The sequence below is a fragment of the Monodon monoceros genome, unplaced genomic scaffold (genome assembly GCF_005190385.1).
Source record: "Monodon monoceros isolate NGI ecotype Baffin Bay Population unplaced genomic scaffold, NGI_Narwhal_1 Super_Scaffold_2, whole genome shotgun sequence".
Taxonomy (NCBI): Eukaryota; Metazoa; Chordata; class Mammalia; order Artiodactyla; family Monodontidae; genus Monodon; species Monodon monoceros.
In genome coordinates, this window is record NW_021703776.1 from 90,989,784 (window position 1) to 91,010,999 (window position 21,216).

At 46.3% G+C, this 21,216-nt stretch overlaps 1 protein-coding gene across 2 annotated transcripts in view; it reads right to left on the reverse strand.

Moving 5' to 3' along the window:
* HIPK2 (homeodomain interacting protein kinase 2) overlaps nt 1-21,216 on the reverse strand; it is a 197,239-nt gene that overhangs the window by 125,796 nt on the left and 50,227 nt on the right. For both annotated transcript variants that reach the window (XM_029233511.1, XM_029233510.1), the window contains exon 2: nt 5,886-6,969. In XM_029233511.1, coding sequence (XP_029089344.1) covers nt 5,886-6,969 — 1,084 coding nt within the window. The remainder of the gene's footprint in view (nt 1-5,885; nt 6,970-21,216) is intronic.

Here is a 21,216-nt window from a genome sequence, read left to right on the forward strand (position 1 = left end):
TTGTTACAAAGCAGAAACTAACACACCATTGTAAAGCAATTATACTCCAATAAAGATGTAAAAAAAATTAAAAATATAATAAAAACCCTCCCTATTAACCCATCTCGCAAAATCTTTCACTGGCTTTGAATCTCTTTAACTGGTTTTTCTCATCACGGGTTCCCTAGAGTCTCAATGAATATCTGCTGAGTGATCAAACATGTGTAATATCAAAGTATCAGAAATACACTCTAGGCAATTTGTGTCTTTTAATCTCCTCAGAGAAACCATAAACTCCTCCAGATTAGACATCTTGCGCCTTATCTCCTACCCGTCAGTACATCGCAGGACACACAGTAGGCACCCAATGAATGTTTGATGAATTGAACTGAATTAAAATTTATCTCCCCCCCACCTAAAACCACCATGGAATCAATTTGAAGATAGTGTCTGAAACCAAAAGAACCAGACAAAAAAGGTTACATTATTCTGAAAGAGTAGATTACTGGCCTTTTCTTCATGTCCTAAATTTTTATGCGCGCCCCACCCTTTTTCTTTGGTCCTGGTAATGGTCTTAAGAGTTTCAAATTAAGTCTAGACAAGAGTATTTTGAATAACCGGAGCAGAAAACAAAAGAATCCACACATTTTAATCGCTATCTCCTGCCTGAATGGCATGGCTTTTTGTTTGTTTTTCCTGAGTAGAGCTTAATATTTAGTCTTGTTTTCAGTTTGCTGGTCACACTGACAGCGGAAATACCCCAGCATCAATTTATTGCTTGCTTCAAAAAAATAACTGGCATCAATGTAGAATCAAATGCAGTAGTCTCCCCTTAATCACAGTCAGCCGCGATCCAAAAATATTAAGTGAAAAATTCCAGAAACAAACCATTCTTAAGTTTTAAACTGCCTGCTGTTCTGAGGAGCGTGATAAAGTCTCACAAAGTCCCGACGCAGGACGGGACTCTTCCCTTTGGCCGACACGCCCTGCCCATTTGTCTCCTAGTAGCCCGCTCGGTGATCAGACTGACTGTGGCATCCTGGTGCTTGTGTTCAAGTAGCCCTTATTTTACTTAATAATGGTCCCAAATGGCAAGAACACTGATGCTGGCAATTCAGATACTCCAAAGAGAAGCCTGGAAAGTGCTTCCTTTAAGTGAAAAGGTGAAAGTTCTCCATTTAATAAGGAAAGAAAAAGAAAGTATGCTGAGGTTGCTAAGATCTACGGTAAGAATGAATCTTCTATCCGTTAAATTGTGAAGAAGGAAAAAAAAATTCATGCTAGTTTTGCTGTCGCACCTCAAACTGCAAGTTACGGCCAGTGTATGATAGGGCTTTGTTAAGATGGAAAAGGCACCGAATTTGTACAATAAGATATTCTGAGAGAGACACCACATTCACATAACTTTTATTACAGTATATTGTTGTAACTGTTCTATTGTATTGTTAGTTATCAATGTTAATCTCTTACTGTGTCTAATTTGTAAATTTCCTATGCATACGGGTATGTCTGCATAGGAAAAAACACAGTGTACACAGGGTTCGGTACTATCCTCAGTTTCAGGGACATCCACTGGGGGTCTTGGAACGTAACCTGGAGGATGAGGCAGGGCTGCTGTAGGGAAACGGCAGGGACTTCCAAGGTACGTTCATAGAACTGCACAGGATCTGCTTCAGTTCCATCCCTTAGGGTGTGAACACTTCAAAGGAGACACCATTAAGGACCCCTTTCTCTCTCAGTGGGCCTCCAACCACCTGCACAAGCTCACCTCTGATTCCCCGTGGCGAGTCTTCGGGTGTGTGCAGGGTGAGGACTTTCTCCGGGGACACCCCTCTGGAGATCGGGGTGCAGTGGGTCTGGGGCAGGGCCGTGGCGGTAGTGTGTTCTTAACACGCTCTCCAAGTGATTCTTATGCACAATAAAGCCTGTGACCAGCGTGGTTTGATGGTTTAAATAGGTAACTGACCTTCGAGTTGGAAGGTCAGGTTGGAAGGGGCTACCCACGCATCATGGTTAAACAATGAAAAAAGCAGCCTTTGTTTCCTGAAAAACACATGGTCAGGCTTGCTTCACAGGATACCACGGCAATATGCCCCGGCCTCGACCAAGCACGTGCCTAATAGCCGGGGGAAACCGTTTGCTCCCCGAGACGCACCAACTTTTCCAGGTACACCCCCCCCGCCCCGGCCCCACGAGGACAGGAACATCTCTTTATATCAGACTGTTTCCACATCACTAGGCGGGGACGACGGTGGGCTGAGACATTTAATACTGTCCACTTAAAAACAGGGCAGGACATTAAATGTCCTCCTCTTTGAAAGTGAGGTCGCCAGGGGATGATGGCCCAGCTCAGATACAGGGGGCCTGGGGAACCCAGGCCCTGTCGAAGGCTGGGTCCACAGGGTGATGACTCCTCTACTCCAGGTGGCTCAAACACAGTCTCTCACGACGCAGCTGAAAACGCCGACCTTCTCAGATAACAACGGACCACTGAGGAGCCTTCTCCACCCACCTCCTCTCCCCTGTAAGAGGCAACACAATCAGGAAACTCGACTGGACCAATGTGGCCGGGAGCTGGCTGTCCCACAGCAAGGACTGATGCCGACCGGGCTGGAGGCTGTCCTCAAACCCTCAAACTGCTGTGTGTGGTAGCAAACTACTCCGGGGTTCAGATGAGCCCCGGGGGAGGAACAGGACGCTGTGACCAATTTAGAGATGAAGCATCACTTCAGGCAGAAACACTGGGCTGGCTTTCATGTTGACTGTGCCCTTAAAAGCAGAGCTGGGCACAGGGGGGCCACCAGGAGGACCTGAAGGACACTCGCCTTTTTTGGTCAAAGCGACCAGAGGAGGAAGAGGTCCTGCTCAGAAATTTATGCAACAGTCACATGAGGTCTAAAGAAAGGGGTCACATCACAACCAGAGGGAGAGCTTTCCAAGGTAAATGGGGGCACCGGGGCTGCAAGTGGAAGACGGAGATGGGGGCTAAGGAGAGCCCTGGACTCTCGGCACACGAGCCTTCCATACCCGGCGGAGCGGTTTCTCCTGCCGCCCAGAGCTCCTGAGCTGGGGTCCCCGGTCCCCGGGGCCGACACGAAAGCGCAGGAAGCCTGGAGAGTCTGTCTGCTGCGAGAGGGGTGCCACACGTCACGTGGGCACAGGAAGGTGAGAACACGAGTGAGGCCAAGAGTCCCAAAGTCAGCTTACCCAGTGCATCAAGTTTGGCTATGAGTATGCATTGCCTTTTTTTTTTTTTTTTTTTTTTTTTTTTGCGGTACGCGGGTCTCTCACTGCTGTGGCCTCTCCCATTGCAGAGCACAGGCTCCGGACGTGCAGGCTCAGCGGCCATGGCTCACGGGCCCAACCGCTCTGCAGTATGTGGGATCTTCCCGGACCGGGGCACGAACCCGCGTCCCCTGCATCGGCAGGCGGACTCTCAACCACTGCGCCACCAGGGAAGCCCCTGCATTGCCTTTTAAATAGAATTTTTAAAAGCCATTTTACAAGTTGCTCGGCTCAAGTTTTAGAAAACATGAATAAAGCCGGTATCGTCCATTAAACGGCATCAAGTTAACAAAATAATAAAAGTCCAAGCAGCCTTGACTTTGCTGCAGTTCACCCTAAATTCAGGCCAAGACCTAGGAAGGAGCGGCCTGGCATGCTGAACTGGCACCCCCAAGTGTAGAGTGACAATGGCGGCGGGGAGCTGGCCAAGGCACTGGCTATCCCTCGGATGGGCTGGTGACCCTAGATGGTGCCACCCAGAGCTTGCGTTCAGAGAAGGGCACTTTGTAGAGAGCACGCCTGTTGCTCCAGCCCCTGGCCAGCGTCCTCCTTCACCCTCTCCCGGGGGTCCGCAGGGCCTGCTCCCTCCACCTTCAGGCCCAGGCTCCCCTTCCTCGGTGGCCACAGCCCTGGGCTCACAGCCTCCCCCTCTGCCTGGCTCTGGGGCTGCGGGCCTGACAGCAGACCGCAGGTGTCTAAGAAGCTGGTGAGCGGAGAGGAACCGGGTGAGCAGTACAGATCCACCCCTCCCGGAGCCAAGCAGGGACGCAGATGCGAGGCTCCTCCCTGGAAGCTCAGGGCAGGCGGGTGGGGGGAGGACAGCACGGGTGGAGGGGCCTAGAGACTTGTGTAATTCGGGACTGAGATGAGGGAGGTGAGGGGGCAGTGTGGACGTGTGGCCTGTGGCCACAGACCTCCCAGGGGAAGGGGTACGAGGTCAAGAACAGAGACCCACGGGCTGAGGGCCGGGCGAGGGCACCTGTGACAAAGCCAGCCGGCTGGAGGGGTGAGCAAATCGGCAAACAAGGTGTGGGGGGGATGGGTGTGCCTCAGAACGTGTGACGGGCCAACTGTGCTGACGCGGCTCAAGCACATTCCCCGCCTTTCTCCGTGGCCGGGAAGGAGGTGTGGGGAAAGCACGTGCTCACTCGGGGGTCGGGCCAGCAGGGCTCGGGCACGGAGGAGTCGTGGGATCCTGGGTCTACTGCCCACGTGTCAACCTCTTAAATGTGTTGTCAGCCCCATCTTCTCATGGGAGCTTTAGTTTCGTATCTCGCCAACTTCCATTTTCACCAGACCGTTCAACATGCCCTCAGACACAGCCCATCGCCATCTCCCCAGAACAGACTCACTCGCTTCCCATTTCCATCCAAGCCTTGTGCACTGACCACACGCCAGATACGGAGCCAAGAATCCAGCTGCGTCCCGGCTCCGCCATCCAACAGCCCCAACACGGCTGCTGCCCGGACTCGCCCAGGTTATGGGTCAGGAACGAAGGGGTTAGAGAAACGAGGCAACCAGCCCAGTCGCACAGCTCAGCGAGTGGAGGGTTGAGGCTCTCCTGACCCCAGAGCCAGTGCTCTCATCTGGGTCCCACCAGAGCAGCGATTCCTAACCCTGGCTGCGCACTGGGAGCCCCAGGAGAGCTGTGACAAACACCCATATAGGACGCCACCCCCAGAGGCGTCGATGATTCGGTTTGTGGGGACTGGGACCTAAATCAGGTTATTTTTTAAAGCCCGCTTCACCCACCGGTGCTTTTGACATGGAGCCAGGGTGGGAAGCAGTACGCCACAGACTCCAGGATGGCGAGGGCCTTGCCTCTGCCCTCCTGGCTGTGTCCCGGTCCCCAGCGCTGTGCCTGGCTCATGTTAGAAGTGAAATAAATCCTTGTTGAATGAGTGAAGGAATGAAAGCGTCACACTTTCCCACCAAGGGTGCTACAATCCTTCATCTTCCTGACCCCAAAGTTCTCCCACCACCGGAGCACGCTGACTGGTCCCTAGGCTACAGACACTCCCTCCTCCCATCCCCTTCCCACATGAACACAGAGTCATCTTCTCAGAGCATCACTTTCATCCTATCACCCACCGTCTGTCGTTCAAATGTTTCGGCACTTGCTCCACATTTATGGACACGGTTGCAACCCCTTCATCTGGTATCTAAGACCCCAACATCCTGGTCCCAACCTATCCCTGCAATCAGATTTTCCACCACCCACAGATTCTCTGTTCTGCCAGGCAGGTGTCCTCCTGGTCTGCAGTGCGAGTCTTGGGCATTCTTGCCAGAGTGATCATAATGCGTGTCTCTCTCGCTCCTTCACCCATGTCTGGATTCCACCCGTCCGCGACAACCTGACTCCCCGACCATGCCTTTGCTCTTTGCCCAGAGCCCCCAGGAATCCCTCCCAACTCTGAACCTCTACACCAAGAGTCTTACTCGGCTCCATTCTTACATGGCTTCTAATCATCATTTCAATGTGCACATGTCCTAATTTCCCGACTAAATCGTGATCACTTGAGGGCAGCAATCTTACCTCCCAGGCAGTGACCAACACTGCACGTGCTCTGTGAATGCCGCTGGGCATTCAGCATCTCCTGTCTCGGGGCGAACGGCCTTACCTGTAATACCTGGACTGCAAGTAGGTGGAGCACACAGCCTTGGACACGTGACTGGCTGAACCAAAGTCGATGACCTTGACTCTGTACGGTTGTCTAGATGGATCCACCAGCATGATGTTTTCTGGTTTGAGGTCCGCATGGATAAGACCTAGGCTTTTTAGCTTCATCAGGGCTGTGGCAACCTGCTGGAGGACTGGGCGAATGTATTTGAGGGGCAAGGGGCTGAACTTGTTCTGCTTCAGAAAGTCATAGAGGTTCTGCTCCAGCATCTCAAAGACCAAGCACGTGTGATTCTTGTGCTGGAAGCACTCGTAGGCACGGACGAAGTTGAAGTCGTCGGCGCTCTCTGTGCTCAGGCGGGCCAGGATGCTCACTTCGATCTGACCTTGGCGGGCGTATGACGGGTGGTTCTTCAGGATCTTGATGGCCACAATCTCATTGGTGCCCCGTTTCCAGCACTTGACCACTTGCCCAAATGTCCCTCGGCCCAGGAACTCTAAGACCTCGTAAGTGTTGGTCATGGAGCACAGCACCTCATGCTGGACCAGCTGATAATCCCCCTCGCTGTTGGAGCCACTGTTTTTGGAAGTGGCAGTCGAGGTGGTGGCAGTGGCTACAGTGGCCCCACTCGCATTATTCGGAATCATGGGTGGATGCTCTTCGATGATCTGCACGCTGCTCGTGTTCTCGATCTCCTCACTCTTCCGCTTGAGTCCGCATTTTTGGTAGGTATCAAGAAGGCTCACAGTGCTGCGACGCATGAGGTTGTGCGGTCCGCCGAGGACTGGCCCGGTGACGGAAGTGCTACCTGCTGATGTCACGACGACGTGCCCGGTGCTTCCTGGGAAGATGATGGTCTGCTCGTACGGTAGGCTGGGGTTTGGGATGGGCAGGGAGGCGCTGACGGTCGTGGCGGCTGGCTGGGATGGTGGCGCGTTCTTGTTCTGGCCATACACTTTGCTGTGGGAGCCGTACCCGGTCATGTCCCAGTTGGAACTCGGCTCTACTTTCAGTTTCTTCACGCTACAGAAGGCACTTGATTGAAGGGTGTGAGGGGAGAAAACTTGCACATGTGAGGCCATACCTGTGAGAAAGAGAAAGGCGAAAAGAAATATCTTAGTCACCCTTACACGAATGAACGCGACAGAGCCACTGCAGTTCGGACCGGCGGCATGGGTCCTAGAGTATACTGTCTTCTCACTTCGAAACAACGTCGGAAAAGTGAATCTATTCCACCCAGAAGCACCGGCTCGTCACTCAGTCTGTGGGCTCCAGGGGTTCCAGTGTTCTGCCCGCCACCATCAGGAGGGTGGGAGACTTGCAGGGTGGGAATACATTCAAGACTCAGAAACACAATTAGAATACCAGAACTTAGTTCATTATGTAGTTTTTTTTAAAATAAATATTGTTTGTGATAGAAACAAATTCTTCCTCAGTTCTCACTGGGCTGCAATCCTATTAAAACTGAAGACTGTATCAGGTGGCCCAGCTGTCACATACTTAGTTGTCTCACGTGGCCAGCTCCTCTCTGTCACAGGCCCTAAGACTGTCAGGCTTACTCATGTGAGGAAACAGCTTCCATACAGGTCCGATCACAGAGCCACTCGTGATCTGCTGGCTTCTGGATGAACCATAATGACCCCCTGGCATCTCAGTCACCTTAAATGATTCTGTAGGGTTGAATCGACCAGCAGTTGGTCTGATGTTTTCATTTAGATAGTCTGAAATCATTTTATCAGCTTTGTTTTGGAGGGGAGGAGTGGGCAGCACAATTCATGGGCTCTGTTCACTCAGCGCTCCTGCTAAATTTATCTATCAATAAATTTATCTAGAAAGTAATACTATTTCATATCAAAACCTCACCCAAAATTTAGATAACCTCAGAAATCTGTAAGACCATAACTCTGGAATGGCTGTACAATTTATAATTATGGTGATAGTGGAAACAAACAAAAATTCATAAAAATTAATTAAGGAGAAGTAACAAGGTGATGAGGAAGGATAAGTCCTTACAGGTAAAAGCAGAAACACTGCCCATCTTCTAAGCTGCAGTTGAGAAACATTTCCTATAAAAGCATAAGGAAAGTGGGGTTTCGATCAAGCACCGTTGGTGTTTAGCGATCCCAGTGTTCGTGTCTCTCTGACCCCGTAGCATTACCTAGGGTGGTTATTTAACATTTTCCTTTTCTCCTCGTCACCCATCACCCTAGTCCACCCTCTCTCTCAGCAACAACCCATCTTCCACTTTGTCCAGAAGCCTGAGGCCAGCAGCCTTGCCGTCCACCTTTATTCTCATTTCAAAACACTCCTGAATTTGCATCCATCCTCTCTTCCACCTTTCTGGTCTCAGAGGAAGAGGTGTCTCTCTGTTCCAACACTAAAAGTTCCCCCTATTCTCACGATTCAGCCTCTCTCATTTTCTCTTGAATGCTATGCTCCCTCCGCTGTCCACTCTGATGGCTTTCAACTTCTCCCTGTTGATTGGATCCAAGTCCTTAGTAGGTACTTAATAAAGTTTTGCCAAAAGAATCAGTGACAATCTTTCTCTTCTGCCTTCACATCTGCACATGGCAACCCCCAACTTGGAAGGTAAGAGGAGTAACAGCCGTATTCTTCCTTTTTGATACTTTCCTTCTTCTCACCTGTAATCAATGGTTTATGCTCCCTTTTCTTCAAGGCCTCACTCCTTAATCCATCTCCCCACACACATACACACACTACAGGACTCTGTTCTTAAAGGTAAACGACTTCCTAATTGCCTAATCCTATGGCCTTTTTACAGCCTCTAATCCCTTTGACCTCTCGGCAAACGGACCAATCTGATACTGCTGACCATGACTTCCTTCTTGATGCTCTTATCTGTGCTGTGTGAATCTGTAACCTCCCTATCCCGCGTCTGACTGCACATTGTGTGCTGGCTGGTTCCTCTTCCTCTTCCTCCTTTAAAATGTGGGCGTCTCCAATGTTTGGACTCTGTTCTCTCTGGATCGAAGCTGTCACCTCTATGCAGGCGACCCTGACACGTTCATCACAGGCGAAATGCTCCCTTGTGCCTTCCAGTGACGTATTTCTGCCTCCTGCTACAAAATCAAGGATGATCTTCCAAAGATGAACTCCTTACCTTTTCCTAAAAATCTAGCCATTTCACCCTCCATGATAATGTCTGCATGGCTGTTCATAAAATATTCTTCTAGTCACTTGGTTCCAAACCTTTGAGGATTCTTCTTTGCCTCCACAGACAAGAAGATTTGGAGTCTCATTTCTCTGTCCTTCAAAATGTCTCTTGTAACCATCTCTTTGTTTCTGTTCTTGCTGCCTCTTCCATAGTTAAAGCATTTAACACTCTCCAGTAGACAAAAGCAAGCACAGACATCTGGTCTACCTGAGCACTCTTTCTTCCTCTAATTTGCCCATATTCAGCCACCAGATTATCTTCCTAGAACATTTCTAAGCATGTCACGTCTCTGTCCAGAAACTTTCAATGATTCCTTAGTGTCTAGAAGATAAATTTGAGGACTCTTAACACCTTCACATTTTTATTTCAACTGCTTTGTTGGCTTCACCTCCAACTATTAACCTTCCTGAACCCTCAATTTAAATTAAGCTGTTCTACTCACTGTTTCTAGAATGTCTCTTACAGTTCCTACCTCCATGCTCTTACACGATTCCCCCATCCGACATGCCTTCACCTCTTCTCTCAGCTTATCCAAAGATAAGACAACTCAGATGCCTCCTCTTCCCAGACAACTCCAACCTACACTGATATTCCCAACTCTCCATTCCTAAGGCACTTACCATGTGCACTGCCCATTTGCCCACAAACCGCATTTCTGCCTTGCAGAATCTCTTGTCTTGAATTGAATTACTTATCTTTTGTGCTATATAACTTTTTATACGTTTAAGTCATGTTTCCATAACCAGGCTGTATTCGGAAGACGCGAGCTACAGGTTATACTTCTTTCTTCCCCCTAGCATTAAGCCGGGTTTGTTATATATGGGAGGCACTCAGTTGATGGAATAAAGCACTCTAACTGAACAGGCTTCGAGGAGAGCTTACTTTTCTAGCTATAGAGCAATTACCAGTCACAAGCACCTATGGAACCTGGCCTCACTCTGGAGAATAAAGAAAAACCTGCCAATACTTTTCCACCCAAACTAAGGCAGAGTCCAGGCAGCTCCTGTCCTGTCAGCAGTCATGTTCTATCTATACTTCATCCTGGATGTGCTCTCACTTCCCAGCGGCAACCTCAACCTGTCTAACACCCAGCACCTGCTCTGAACCCTACCTTGACCCTAATCCCATAGATCTGACAGAAGCTTCCTTTCTTGTTTGGTTCCTGAACTCCAATATCTACTTGTGCAACATGACTATACTTCTGTGGACAGCCTTCTGCCTGACAAAGACTATTTTGGCTTGCTCATTCAGAATTCACACTTTACCTGTTTCTTCCTATGGTACTTTTTGTTCAAGTCAATCTCCCCTTAATTCTATAACAACACAGAAAATAGCTTTTCTATATTTATCAGTATTAAATAACCACATTGTTCTAGATATTTTATACAATATAGAAATGACCAATCCCTCAGCTTTTAGTAACGTATCCACTGAAGGGGCAAAGGAATAAGCATTTCCTTTATTCTTTGGTATCGAGCTTGCCCCTTACTGCTCCATCCTCAGTGCTTTGTGGCAGGAGGACAGGGAGGGGGGCAGCGAGGGGTCAGAGGTGGCCGAAGAAATATGCTGATGTTACATAAAGGAGATGTAGCTCTATTCTCTGTTTTCACTGTTTCAGAAAAATCTTGGTGGAAAGGCCAGGGTGTAGCAGTGGAATTTTACAGAGGGGAAGAGAATGGCTTATGACTTATTTGCTACTGGGATGACAGCCAAGGGTCATAAAATTGTGGAAATTGTCACTGGGTACCTCTGGTGACATTCGCGGCATCAGAGAGGAGACCTGCATGGCTAGAGACACCCTTCGCCGCACCGCCTGCTGCAGACTCTGGCCTGGCCTGGTGTGGCCACTGCTGCTCCTTTATAAGGTCAGCAGCCACTATTCTAAGAACTAGATTAGCAATTCCCGATGCCGCCTTATTTCCCCCTCCAGCTTGACTGAGATATAACACACATAAAATCGTGGCAGTTTAACGTGTACAACATGACGATTTGATACGAATATATGGTATGAAACGATGATCATAATAAGGTTAGTTACCACCTCCATCACCTAATTACCTTTTGTGTGTGTGTGGTGAGAACATTTAAGATCTACTCTCTTAGCAGCTTTCAAGTACACAATACCCCGTTGTTGACTACAGTCACAGGCTGTATGTTAACATCCCAGAACTTATTTATCTTAGAGCTGGAAGTTTGCCATTACAGTCTTATTACCTTTATTCTGTAGCAGAGGCCATTTTGCTCTGCGAAGCAAACTGCTCAAAGAAAATATAGGTAAAGAAAGTCTTCAATAATAATAATAGCAATTATTATTATTACTACTACTGTTACTTATTTTTAAATCTCTAAACTATCTTATAAGTGATAAACCGTTTCTGATAGTTGCGTAGCTTAGTCTCAAAACAATCCTACAGGAATAACCAAACTTATTGCCAAACATTTCTCCTTGAGAGTATTTTTCTGGAACAAGTACTCCTGATTCGTGGAGAATCCCAGGGATCCCAGCCCACACCCTTTGCATTCTATTTATTCAGATCCCCAAGGCTGGGGCCGAGGAAGGCAAGGGCCCTTTTGTTTTCCACTCTAGGAAGAGCTGTTTCCTCTCATTTCTTTCTGTGTTGACCTTTGTGCTCTTCAAGGCCTGCTGCCCTCCTTATCTGTCAATTTTCTTCTCAGAAAAGGCAGGGGGTTTAATGGGCATTTTCAGTTTGATCCTACGTCACCATTTCAATCACTTTTTAAGTCATCTCTGCCCTTCCTATTTGGTTCTTGGAAGAGGAAGTGAATTTTTCTCCACCTTCCTTGGGAGACTGGGAGGCTCTTACCATGTGGGTGTGAGGGCAGGTTTTGAGCCCATGGGGAGTGAGGCACCAGGGAAATCACTGTGAGATAAATCTGCAAAACTCACACCTGCTCCCTAGAGGGGGCCACGAGACCCAGACTGTTCGACAAAAGCCCAAGTAGCCTCCCAAAATAACTCCTGACAGGACTGCCGCATTGTCACTCATGTGAAAACAGTGAGTCACCACAATTTAGAACTAAACTTTCTAAAAGGCACATCGCTGTTACCATCTGTCTCATAAGAAGGTCGAAATTATAAGCATTGAATATTATTCCTCAGGGCCTTGCATGCTTTTTAATGTTACTGATACAAGTTTATACAGATGTTATAAAAGTGACCAGTAAAAAGCATTTAAAAACAAATTTATGAAAATTTAAGTCAACTTGTACTACACAACTGTAATATGTCCTTCCTTGCATATGGCAAATGAAATACAGCCCCTATAAAACAGGCACTAAAATACATCCTATAGTTAGCAGAATTAAACTCCATTATTTGTAAGAAGTCATTTCTTATTACCACAAAGATGAAAGACTGCTTCTTTCATGCCCCAAACAAATCCAGGTCCCAGCTACCTAGGGTGCATTTCTGACACTGCTAAAGGCAGTGAAAGCACTGGGTGGGCCCTCTTTTAGCCATTTTATTCACATGCTCATTTTGCATTTTTAAAAAGATACGCACGAAAGTCTGCATTTCAAAATAATATTTTTAAAACATTTGCCTTCTACTCTTTATTAGAGCTGCCACTTATGTCCATCAAACGCTGTCACACTTGAATTCAAACCCTATTACTCAGGAGTCTCATGATTCTCCAGATTTAAAAATCTTGAGCACCCAGTAAGTACCAGGCTCTGGGCGGGATGTTTTACGAACAGGGTAAACGTACATCCGACTTTGGGACCATCCAGAATTACCCTTGTTATTCCAAATGAATTAGTAAGAGCATCCTCTCCACTTTCATTCTTATGAGGGTCCTAGTTTGAAAACTAGGAAGTCAAGTGATGGGTTCAGGCTCCCATAATAAGTGGAAAAACCAGACCTTGACCCCGGAAGCTCAAATCTGGGTAATTCTATGTGCCACTTTGTCTTAATAGTTTAAAGAGAAATTTATTTTTCTAGGGTTAAGAATAATTTTTTCCACCTTAAAAAAAAAGGATAGTTAAAAATCTTCATGATCTTCCTGAGCTCTTAAGTCACAAGAATTTTTAAAAGGTCATTTGTTAAAGGATTGGCTCATTTAGTTCATTTTTTCCACGTATTTGCCTAGTTTCTTCATAATTTTATATTTCACAATTAGATGAACTGAAAAGTTGCTTCACATCTGAGTACATTTCCTTTCCATTTCACCACCCCAAAATTATCTACTGGAAGATCAGACTCTGCCGATACTACAGGGATGAGTGAGGGTTCAACTATGATTAAAAAAATAATTAAGCTGAATTCAATTTCACTGGACTCTTATCAAAGCTCGAGGAACTATAAGCGAAACAGTGGCACCATTTTTATCAGTATGTAAAGTTTAATTTTGGTGTTGCAGATCACCACTCAGAATCCAGTTATATTATTAAAGAGAACAGAATCATGAACACTTTAGTTTGGGAATTCACTTGGCAGTCCAGTGGTTAGGGCTCCATGCTTCCATTACTGTGGGCATGGGTTCCATCCCTGGCCGGGGAACTAAGACCCTGGCAAGCTGCACAGTATGACCAAAAAAAGAAAAAGAACACCTTAGTTTAGGAGGTGCCAACTTCCCCACTTCCTATAGTCCTTTGGCAACACACTTCTACCAAATAGTAAGTATTTGATAGAAGCTACAGATCTTTCTTTTTTTTGTACCCAGCTGACTGCTAGATCTCTCTTACATATCACATTATGCACATAAGGTATAGTAACATTATAGAATATTTCAAAAAATATACAAATGTTAGAAATACGCATCTGAATGGACGTTAAAAACGCCTAAAAAGGGTTAATCTGTATAATCATTGATTACCATAATTTGATGCCTCAGGGGGTTGAACAGTAATCGAAAAATTTTCTTCACTGATATATGTAACAATATTCATAAATTTTAATGACAGTAATCCTGCTTGTCAAGTTTATATATTTCACAAGTAGCACAAAGATAATTTCAGGTTAGCCCATTTCTAAATAATACATTTCCAGAACAGTGTATACTAAATGTCTATGGGGCTTGTATATCACTTTCCATCAAAGTCTATCCATCTGCTAGCTGTGTAATGTTAAATGTGTAGTATATTCCACCAGAGCACAGTTTAGGATCAACCACAAGCTCTACAGCATTCTTTATCAATAATGACAATCACAATGCTACTGATTCCATTAAGGGCCCTCTATATAAAAAGACTGGAGTTGGGGACAAAAGGAAGCACAAGACATCTAAGACATCGGCACTGCGCTAAAGGAGCTTAAAATCTCATGGGGGTGCCAAGTTCACTGCAAAGTAAAAAGGACAACTGGCAATTCTGGGCAACATAAGCAACTTGCCAAAGTAAACGCAACAGGAGTTCAGAGGCAGGAATCACTATGGGCGGTGGTTAGGCAAGGGTTTACAGGGGAGGTAAGACTTGAGCTGCGACTAAAGAGATGTTAATATCTTTTGAAGGGCGTAAGGACAGTGTTCCAGCTCCTGCTAACTGGGTGTTGGGGGCTTGCAGCCAGCACTGTGGTCTCTGCCCTCAGGAAGCTGAAGCTTTGCTTGGAGACGACTTAGGAGCATTTAATACATTAAAAAATGCTCACCCCCAACGTAACTACCAGTCTACACTGTGTGCACCAACAGCCTACTTACCCAGAATTGTCCTCTCCTGATAATTTCAATCTTCTAGAAGTAATTTTTAAATACTGAAAAGGCTGGTGTGAAGCCCTACCACTAAAGCCACTCACTTTATACTGACTGTCATCTAACACTCGATTAACAAGTCGTAGAGGGGCTATCGTTACTGGGTTTGCTCTGTGTGTCAGACTCCAGGTGCACACACCCCACAACCGTAAGGTCAGGTGCATTTCCCGTTTTACAGATGGGTAAGTGGAGTGCAGGGAGATGACACAGTTGGTCCAAGCTCACTTTGCTACTACCAGCAGGGCTGGGATTTGAACTAAGGTCTGCCTGACTACCAAATCTGTGCTGTTAACCCTTCTTCTTCATGCTTTAGGGTCTCGGAGTTAAAGCACCAGATAAGGAGACAGGTAGCAAAACAGCCAAGATGAAAGCTGGTGTGTGAGAGGAGACTGATCTAAGGCATGGGGCACACCGACCGAACGCCACCTGGTAAAACAATGGACCCCACGACAGCACTCCCAAGTCACCTGCATTTCTCTATCCTCTAGTTATTATGACATTTGGGAAATACAACCACTCAAAACTGTTCAAATGAAATAAATTTACCTCCTGAAAGAGGTAAACTTCACTTCTCTGATGTACAGTGGCACCGTGGACAGAGCACCGGTCTTGGGTGAGCGGACCTGGGCTGTCCTAGCAGTCCAGGGGGGAGGTAATGGGGACCTGCACTGAGGACCCTGCCTGAGAAAACAGAAAGGAAGGAGCAGAAACATAAGAATGTGCCGAGAAGAGAGGCAAGATGCACTGACAGACGGGACGCAAGGGCAAAGGCGAGGGAGCAGTCAAATGTGTCTGGGGGCCTGAAAGGAGCGGGGGTTCCACAGACGGTGACACGGAAGATGGGAGGTGGTCTTAAAGTGTTGTTTCTCTAGGGAGATGGGATAATGGAATGGGTTTTGAACAAGATGAATTACAAGCACTGACAAGAGATCCAAGTTGAAACCTTCACTGTTCAGCTATTCATACTGAAACTCTGAGGCAGGGAAGTGCTTAATTTACCAAAGTTACAGTGTCAGGAGCCGCTGGTCATTGACAATCAAGCATCTAGTTCCCATTTGCTGAGCTGAATCCTGAATGAAGATAAACCATTTTGAAAAGACAATGGAAATCAATAAGATGGGCTAAGCTTGCACAGGATGAATCGGAGCGGGGAGAGGGCAAGGTGGCCCTGGACCAGTCCATGCATAAGACCAAGGACAAAGGGGTAAAGACAAAAATATGGCTAAACAAGTATCAGCAGGACAGAGTGACAAAAATATGGAAAGGGAAAAAGACTGAAATCAAAGGATCACATCCCAAAGAGACTGGGAAAGGAACGGTGTTGCTGAAGATGAGAGCCAAGTGAGCTGGAAGAGCTCGATTTTTAAAAAATTTATTTATTTATTTATTAACATTATTTTTGGCTGCGTTGGGTCTTCGTTACTGCACGTGGGCTTTCTCTAGGCGCGGCAAGCGGGGGCTACTCTTCGTTGCGCTGCGCGGGCTTCTCATTGCGGTGGGTTCTCTTGTTGTGGAGCACAGGCTCTAGGCGCGCTGGCTTCAGTAGTTGTGGTACGTGGGCTCAGTAGTTGTGGCGCACGGGCTTAGCTGCTCTGCAGCATGTGGGATCTTCCTGGACCAGGGCTTGAACCCGTGTCCCCTGCACTGGCAGGCAGATTCTTAACCACTGCGCCACCAGGGAAGTCCCAAGGAAGAGCTCGATTTTGGAGAGATTTCACTGAAGGCATTAGTAACAACAGAGAGGACACGACATTCTACATGTACCAACAGAAAAACCAGGATGGGAGAATGGGCGAGGGGTCATTGGCCTGAGGGCTGCCAACAACACCTAGATGAAAATGGAATCCATGTGGGTAAAGCTGTTTCCCAGGAGAAATGGTGTAGAAAGTAGAGCAGATGGCAAATAAAGTAATCCTTGGGGGCACAGACGTTGTCAAACAGTATGAGGAGGACAGTATGAGTCACAGTGAAGAAGTCAAGTATAAAATGATGAAAAAGCAAAAGCAAAAAAAAAAAAAAAAAAAACAATTAAGGGATTGATCCAGGAGAATGAAAACAGAGAAAGCGCTACTGGGCCTGGCTAGGAATAAGCCACCAGCTCTCTTTTCCCACAGGGTCAGGAGGAGAGAAAGAAGTGGCACTCCCCTGGGAAGAGAACCAAGTGCACCATGTTATGCCCCTTGCTTTCCCAAGAAATATGATTCTCTTAAGGACTTTCAAAATCTTTTACGTCATCTTCCTTGAATCTGCAAATTCTACCATAAGCTGTGTTTCTCCAGTTGAGAAAACATCCTTTTCCTACCATTTGCAAATTCTCCACATATCTATCTACCTACTGGCTCACTATTTGTCCAAATCAGCCCTTATCCACGTTCAGACTTACTTTCTCTTTCTGAAAGTTGCTAATTTCACCTATAACAGAGTCAAGCCTCTCTCAAATTCCCCTTCCTGTGACTCTGCCTCATTGCCTGGGACTAAGCCATAAATCACTATGGATGTGCCAGCCTTTCACTGCAGTGGGTAAGTAAACGTAGCCTATAAATTGATTATCTAGAGGCCATGTTACCAAGTGTTCATAAGCAATCTAAAAATTACCAATCCAAGATAATTCTGGTGGAAAAAAAGAATGATACTGATAAAATAAACATGCTTTTCAGTTTCTTTCTCCAGGAAACTGGAGAATCAATGAAAGGAAAACGAGTGTATAAAAAAAGCCCTCAAAAACTCTGTTTTCAAGCAATAATTGCATTAATTAAGAATGTTAATTGTTTTAAAAAAATACTTCCAACATAGGTGTATGTATTTGCTAGGATGGCCATAACACAGCACCACAGACTGCGGGGCTTAAACAACAGAAATTCGTTGTCTTGCAGTTCTGGAGGCTGGAAGTCCAAAATCAGGGTGTTGGCAGGGATTGGTTCCTTCTGAGGACCCTGAGGGAAAGGATCTGCTCCAGGCCTCTCCATGGTTTGCAGGGGGCTGTCTTCCCTTTGTGCATGTCGCTAGGTCCACATTTCCCCTTTTTAAGGACACCAATCATATAGGATTAGGGCCCACCCTAATGATCTGTAACTTGACTACCTCTGTAAAGACCCTTCCTCAAATAAGGTCACATTCTGAGGTAATGGAGTTAAGAGTTAAACATGTGTTTTTACAGGCAAGGCGGTTAGGGAGACAATTCAACCCTTAACGGAAGGTTTAAGGAAACCAAATGCATTTTACTAACGCATAACCTTCTCAGGATATATTGCCATATTTTAAAAGAACTCTCTCTGTTTTTCCCTCCTTGGAGATAAGACATTCCATGTTGTAATTTCCCTATATCTTGCCTCACTGGACCCAGGAGGGGATTTCAGTTAGTCAAATATGATACAAGCAAAAGCAAAGTGATTATTTCAAATTAAATTCTGCATAAGTTTATGTTACTTATGCAGTGCTTCCGGAAAAGGCCATGCAGGAATGTCTCTGCAATGTATATCGAGGAATAATTGTAGTCATTCTGGTATAAAAGCGAACTGAAAGTCACATATTAATAATACCAAAATGGGAAAGTAAACTAAGTTTCTAGCTCAGATTCTGAGTGCTCCAAACATTTCTGAAGGAGACATGAGTACACTCAAGAGGCAAATCAGGTGAGGGCTGGGCGAGGACGAGGAACTTTCCTTCTTCAGGGCCACTCTCGCCTTAATAGAGCCTCGGATGGGTCTTTTCTCAGACACACTCTACTTCCCTTCTGCTACCCATGTTGTCCTTTTAGTCCAAAGGTGGTAGAGGCTTACATTTTTCAACTTTGCATCTTCTTTCCAACTGAGGATCTCAAGAAGAGAACATCTAAACACATCTGGTGGGATGAAAAAGGTAACACACCCACAAACCGGAAAAACAAAATCAGCTACACTTCTGGGTTTAACCCACAATTTCATTTAAATACACATTTTTCAAAGACCTAGCAGGCTGCTCACATTGTCCCTGAAATGTTCTAAACGAGGCAAAGTCTCAGCAGCATTAATTTTCAGGTGTTTGAGTCACAACAAATCTTTACAAAAGCACTGTGTCCCCGGACTGAATACCTCAAGAAAGCGGTGAGCTGCAGCGGGGGCAGGTACTGAGGGGTTAGCTACATGTCTGGCGATGCTAGGGTAAGCCTCAGATTGAATTTTTCTACCCTTCAGAAATGGTTTATAAGGTCCAAATCAAGACTAAAAATCTGGTAGGCTTGTTTTCTCTTTTAGGCAAAAAAGTAGTTATTCTTAAATTCCTCTTACCAAATTATGTGTTTTATTTAACCTTACCCATCCTATGCCCAGCCCACAACTACTCTGTCTTGTGAATTTAATTAGCTTCTCCTTCAGCAATGTTTGGCGCGCTCAGAATCGGAATTGAAAACCTACTTTACTCTTTTCCATTTTGGTGTTCTTATTATTGAGCCACTGTCAACTTTCTTTTACACCAACAAATTATATAAATCTATTACTCTGTTACTCTGGGTAAATTCTATTAAGAAGTGACCCCTCAAGAGGTATGTTGGAGTCCTATCCCCTAGTACCTGTGAATGTGACCTTATTTGGAAACAGAATCTTTGCAGGTGTCATCAAGTTAAGATGAGGCCGTAGTGTGAGTTCTAACCCAATATGACTGGTGTCCTTATAAGAAAAGGAGAAAGGACACAGACACACAGAGAGAATGGCTCATCAGGACAGAGACAGAGCCTGGAGTGATGTAGCTGCAAAAGCCAAGGAACGCTGAGGATGGCTGGGGGTCACCAGAAGCTAGGAAGAGGCGAGGAAGGGTTCTGCCTCGAGTCTCAGCCGGAGCATGGCCCTGCTGACACTTTGGTTTCAGACTTACAGGCTCCAAAACCGAGAGAATAAATATCTGTTGTTTTAGGTCACCCGGTTTGTGGTACTTTATTATAGTAGCCCTAGGAAACTATACTCTCTGTGATGTAATTCAGGATATATTTCATTGAGAAAACATGTCTGTACTCAAGCTACGATAAAGTATTTATAACAACTGCAGAGTCTGCCCTGACAGCCTGTCTTCTCAGCCTCTCACTTGAAAGACAGGAGAAGCATCCTCAGCCTTACACGCCCCCATCTGAATTCCGAGTCCTGGAAGGGGGTTGCTAAACACCTCTTCTCTTTATGCAAGTATGTTTGTTCTTTGTGACCAACATGTGACTTCTCTGGAAGGCACAGAAAAGTTCAGTCTGTTCTCACCGGCTATGGCAACAGTTAAGGAGTCCCGGCCAGCACTTCCTTGGACCTGCCCTCTCTAAAACCTCAGCTTCTTGCTATTGTACAGACAAACCAAGACAAGAGACCACCATCTGCGTCCTGCCTTCAGTGCAACACCTGTCGCTGCCTCTTGCACTCATGTTTATGTATTTCTTTGAACATTTCTCTCGTGGGCTGCTACCTACCTGCAAAGAAAACTTTGTGAAGATGTCATACAGACTCAGGGATGCCCATGAGGCCACGTGCACAGAGCTCTTTTTCCTGGGTTCTCTTCAAAGACAATATTCTTTCATCCCTTCTCTTAAAAGCACAGTAATATAATCCTTCCTACTTGATTTAAATGGTGACTGCTGTTTACAACAGTAACTCTACGTTACAGCTCCTTTGCTCCTCGGAGAATTTTTTCATTACTCTCAGTTTGCCTTTAACTGACGTCTGATGAAACTCAACTAGCGATCAATTTGGGAAAAGGTAGAGGAAACGCCGCCTGATGGTGTAAAGGGAGGAAGGGGGACGGAAAGACATAAAAGCCGGAGGGATGGGGGAAAAGCAGGCTGGGATGCTGGGAGGGAGTAAGGTTGGGGAGGAGGAAAAGGAAAAAGAAATACAAGATGGGAAGGGAGAACACAGAACGCAAGTGAAATGGTACTGTGAGCACATGCAGAATAATAAAGGAACACTGTGATGTGTTTTGTAAACTATCTAGCACAAGAAAAATGCTACATGGTATTATTCACAATATTTAGGCATGTATTTGTGTGTGGATGTTGCAGATATAAAAACCAGCTGGCACAGGGATCCCTTGGCAGGACAACCAACAGCCCGTTCTAAGCCGCGCAAATTAAAGCGGGCTCTTTGGGCCGCTGTGAGGACATTTTTATGCTGTGAGTCACTGTCATCAAACCAGTCCTGGTGTTGCTGTGACCCAGCAACCCCACAGTGCTGGCCACTGGCCCACGGCCTGAGGGGAGGTGCCCACTCTGATGATACCGGGTCTTGCTTCCCACCCCCGGAGCACAGTGAAGGCGTCAGAAAGCTCTCACGTGTCCTGCTCTGGGGCACAGAGGATGGCAGCTGGTGACATAGCTGGTCCCAACTTAACAGTGGTTTGTGTTCCAAGGGCTCAATTCAGATCGTTTCTGAGTTCCCAGCCACTGTGTCAGATGTGGGCTCTGCCCCTTGCCAGCTGCGGGTCTCAGCAAGTGATGCAGCCT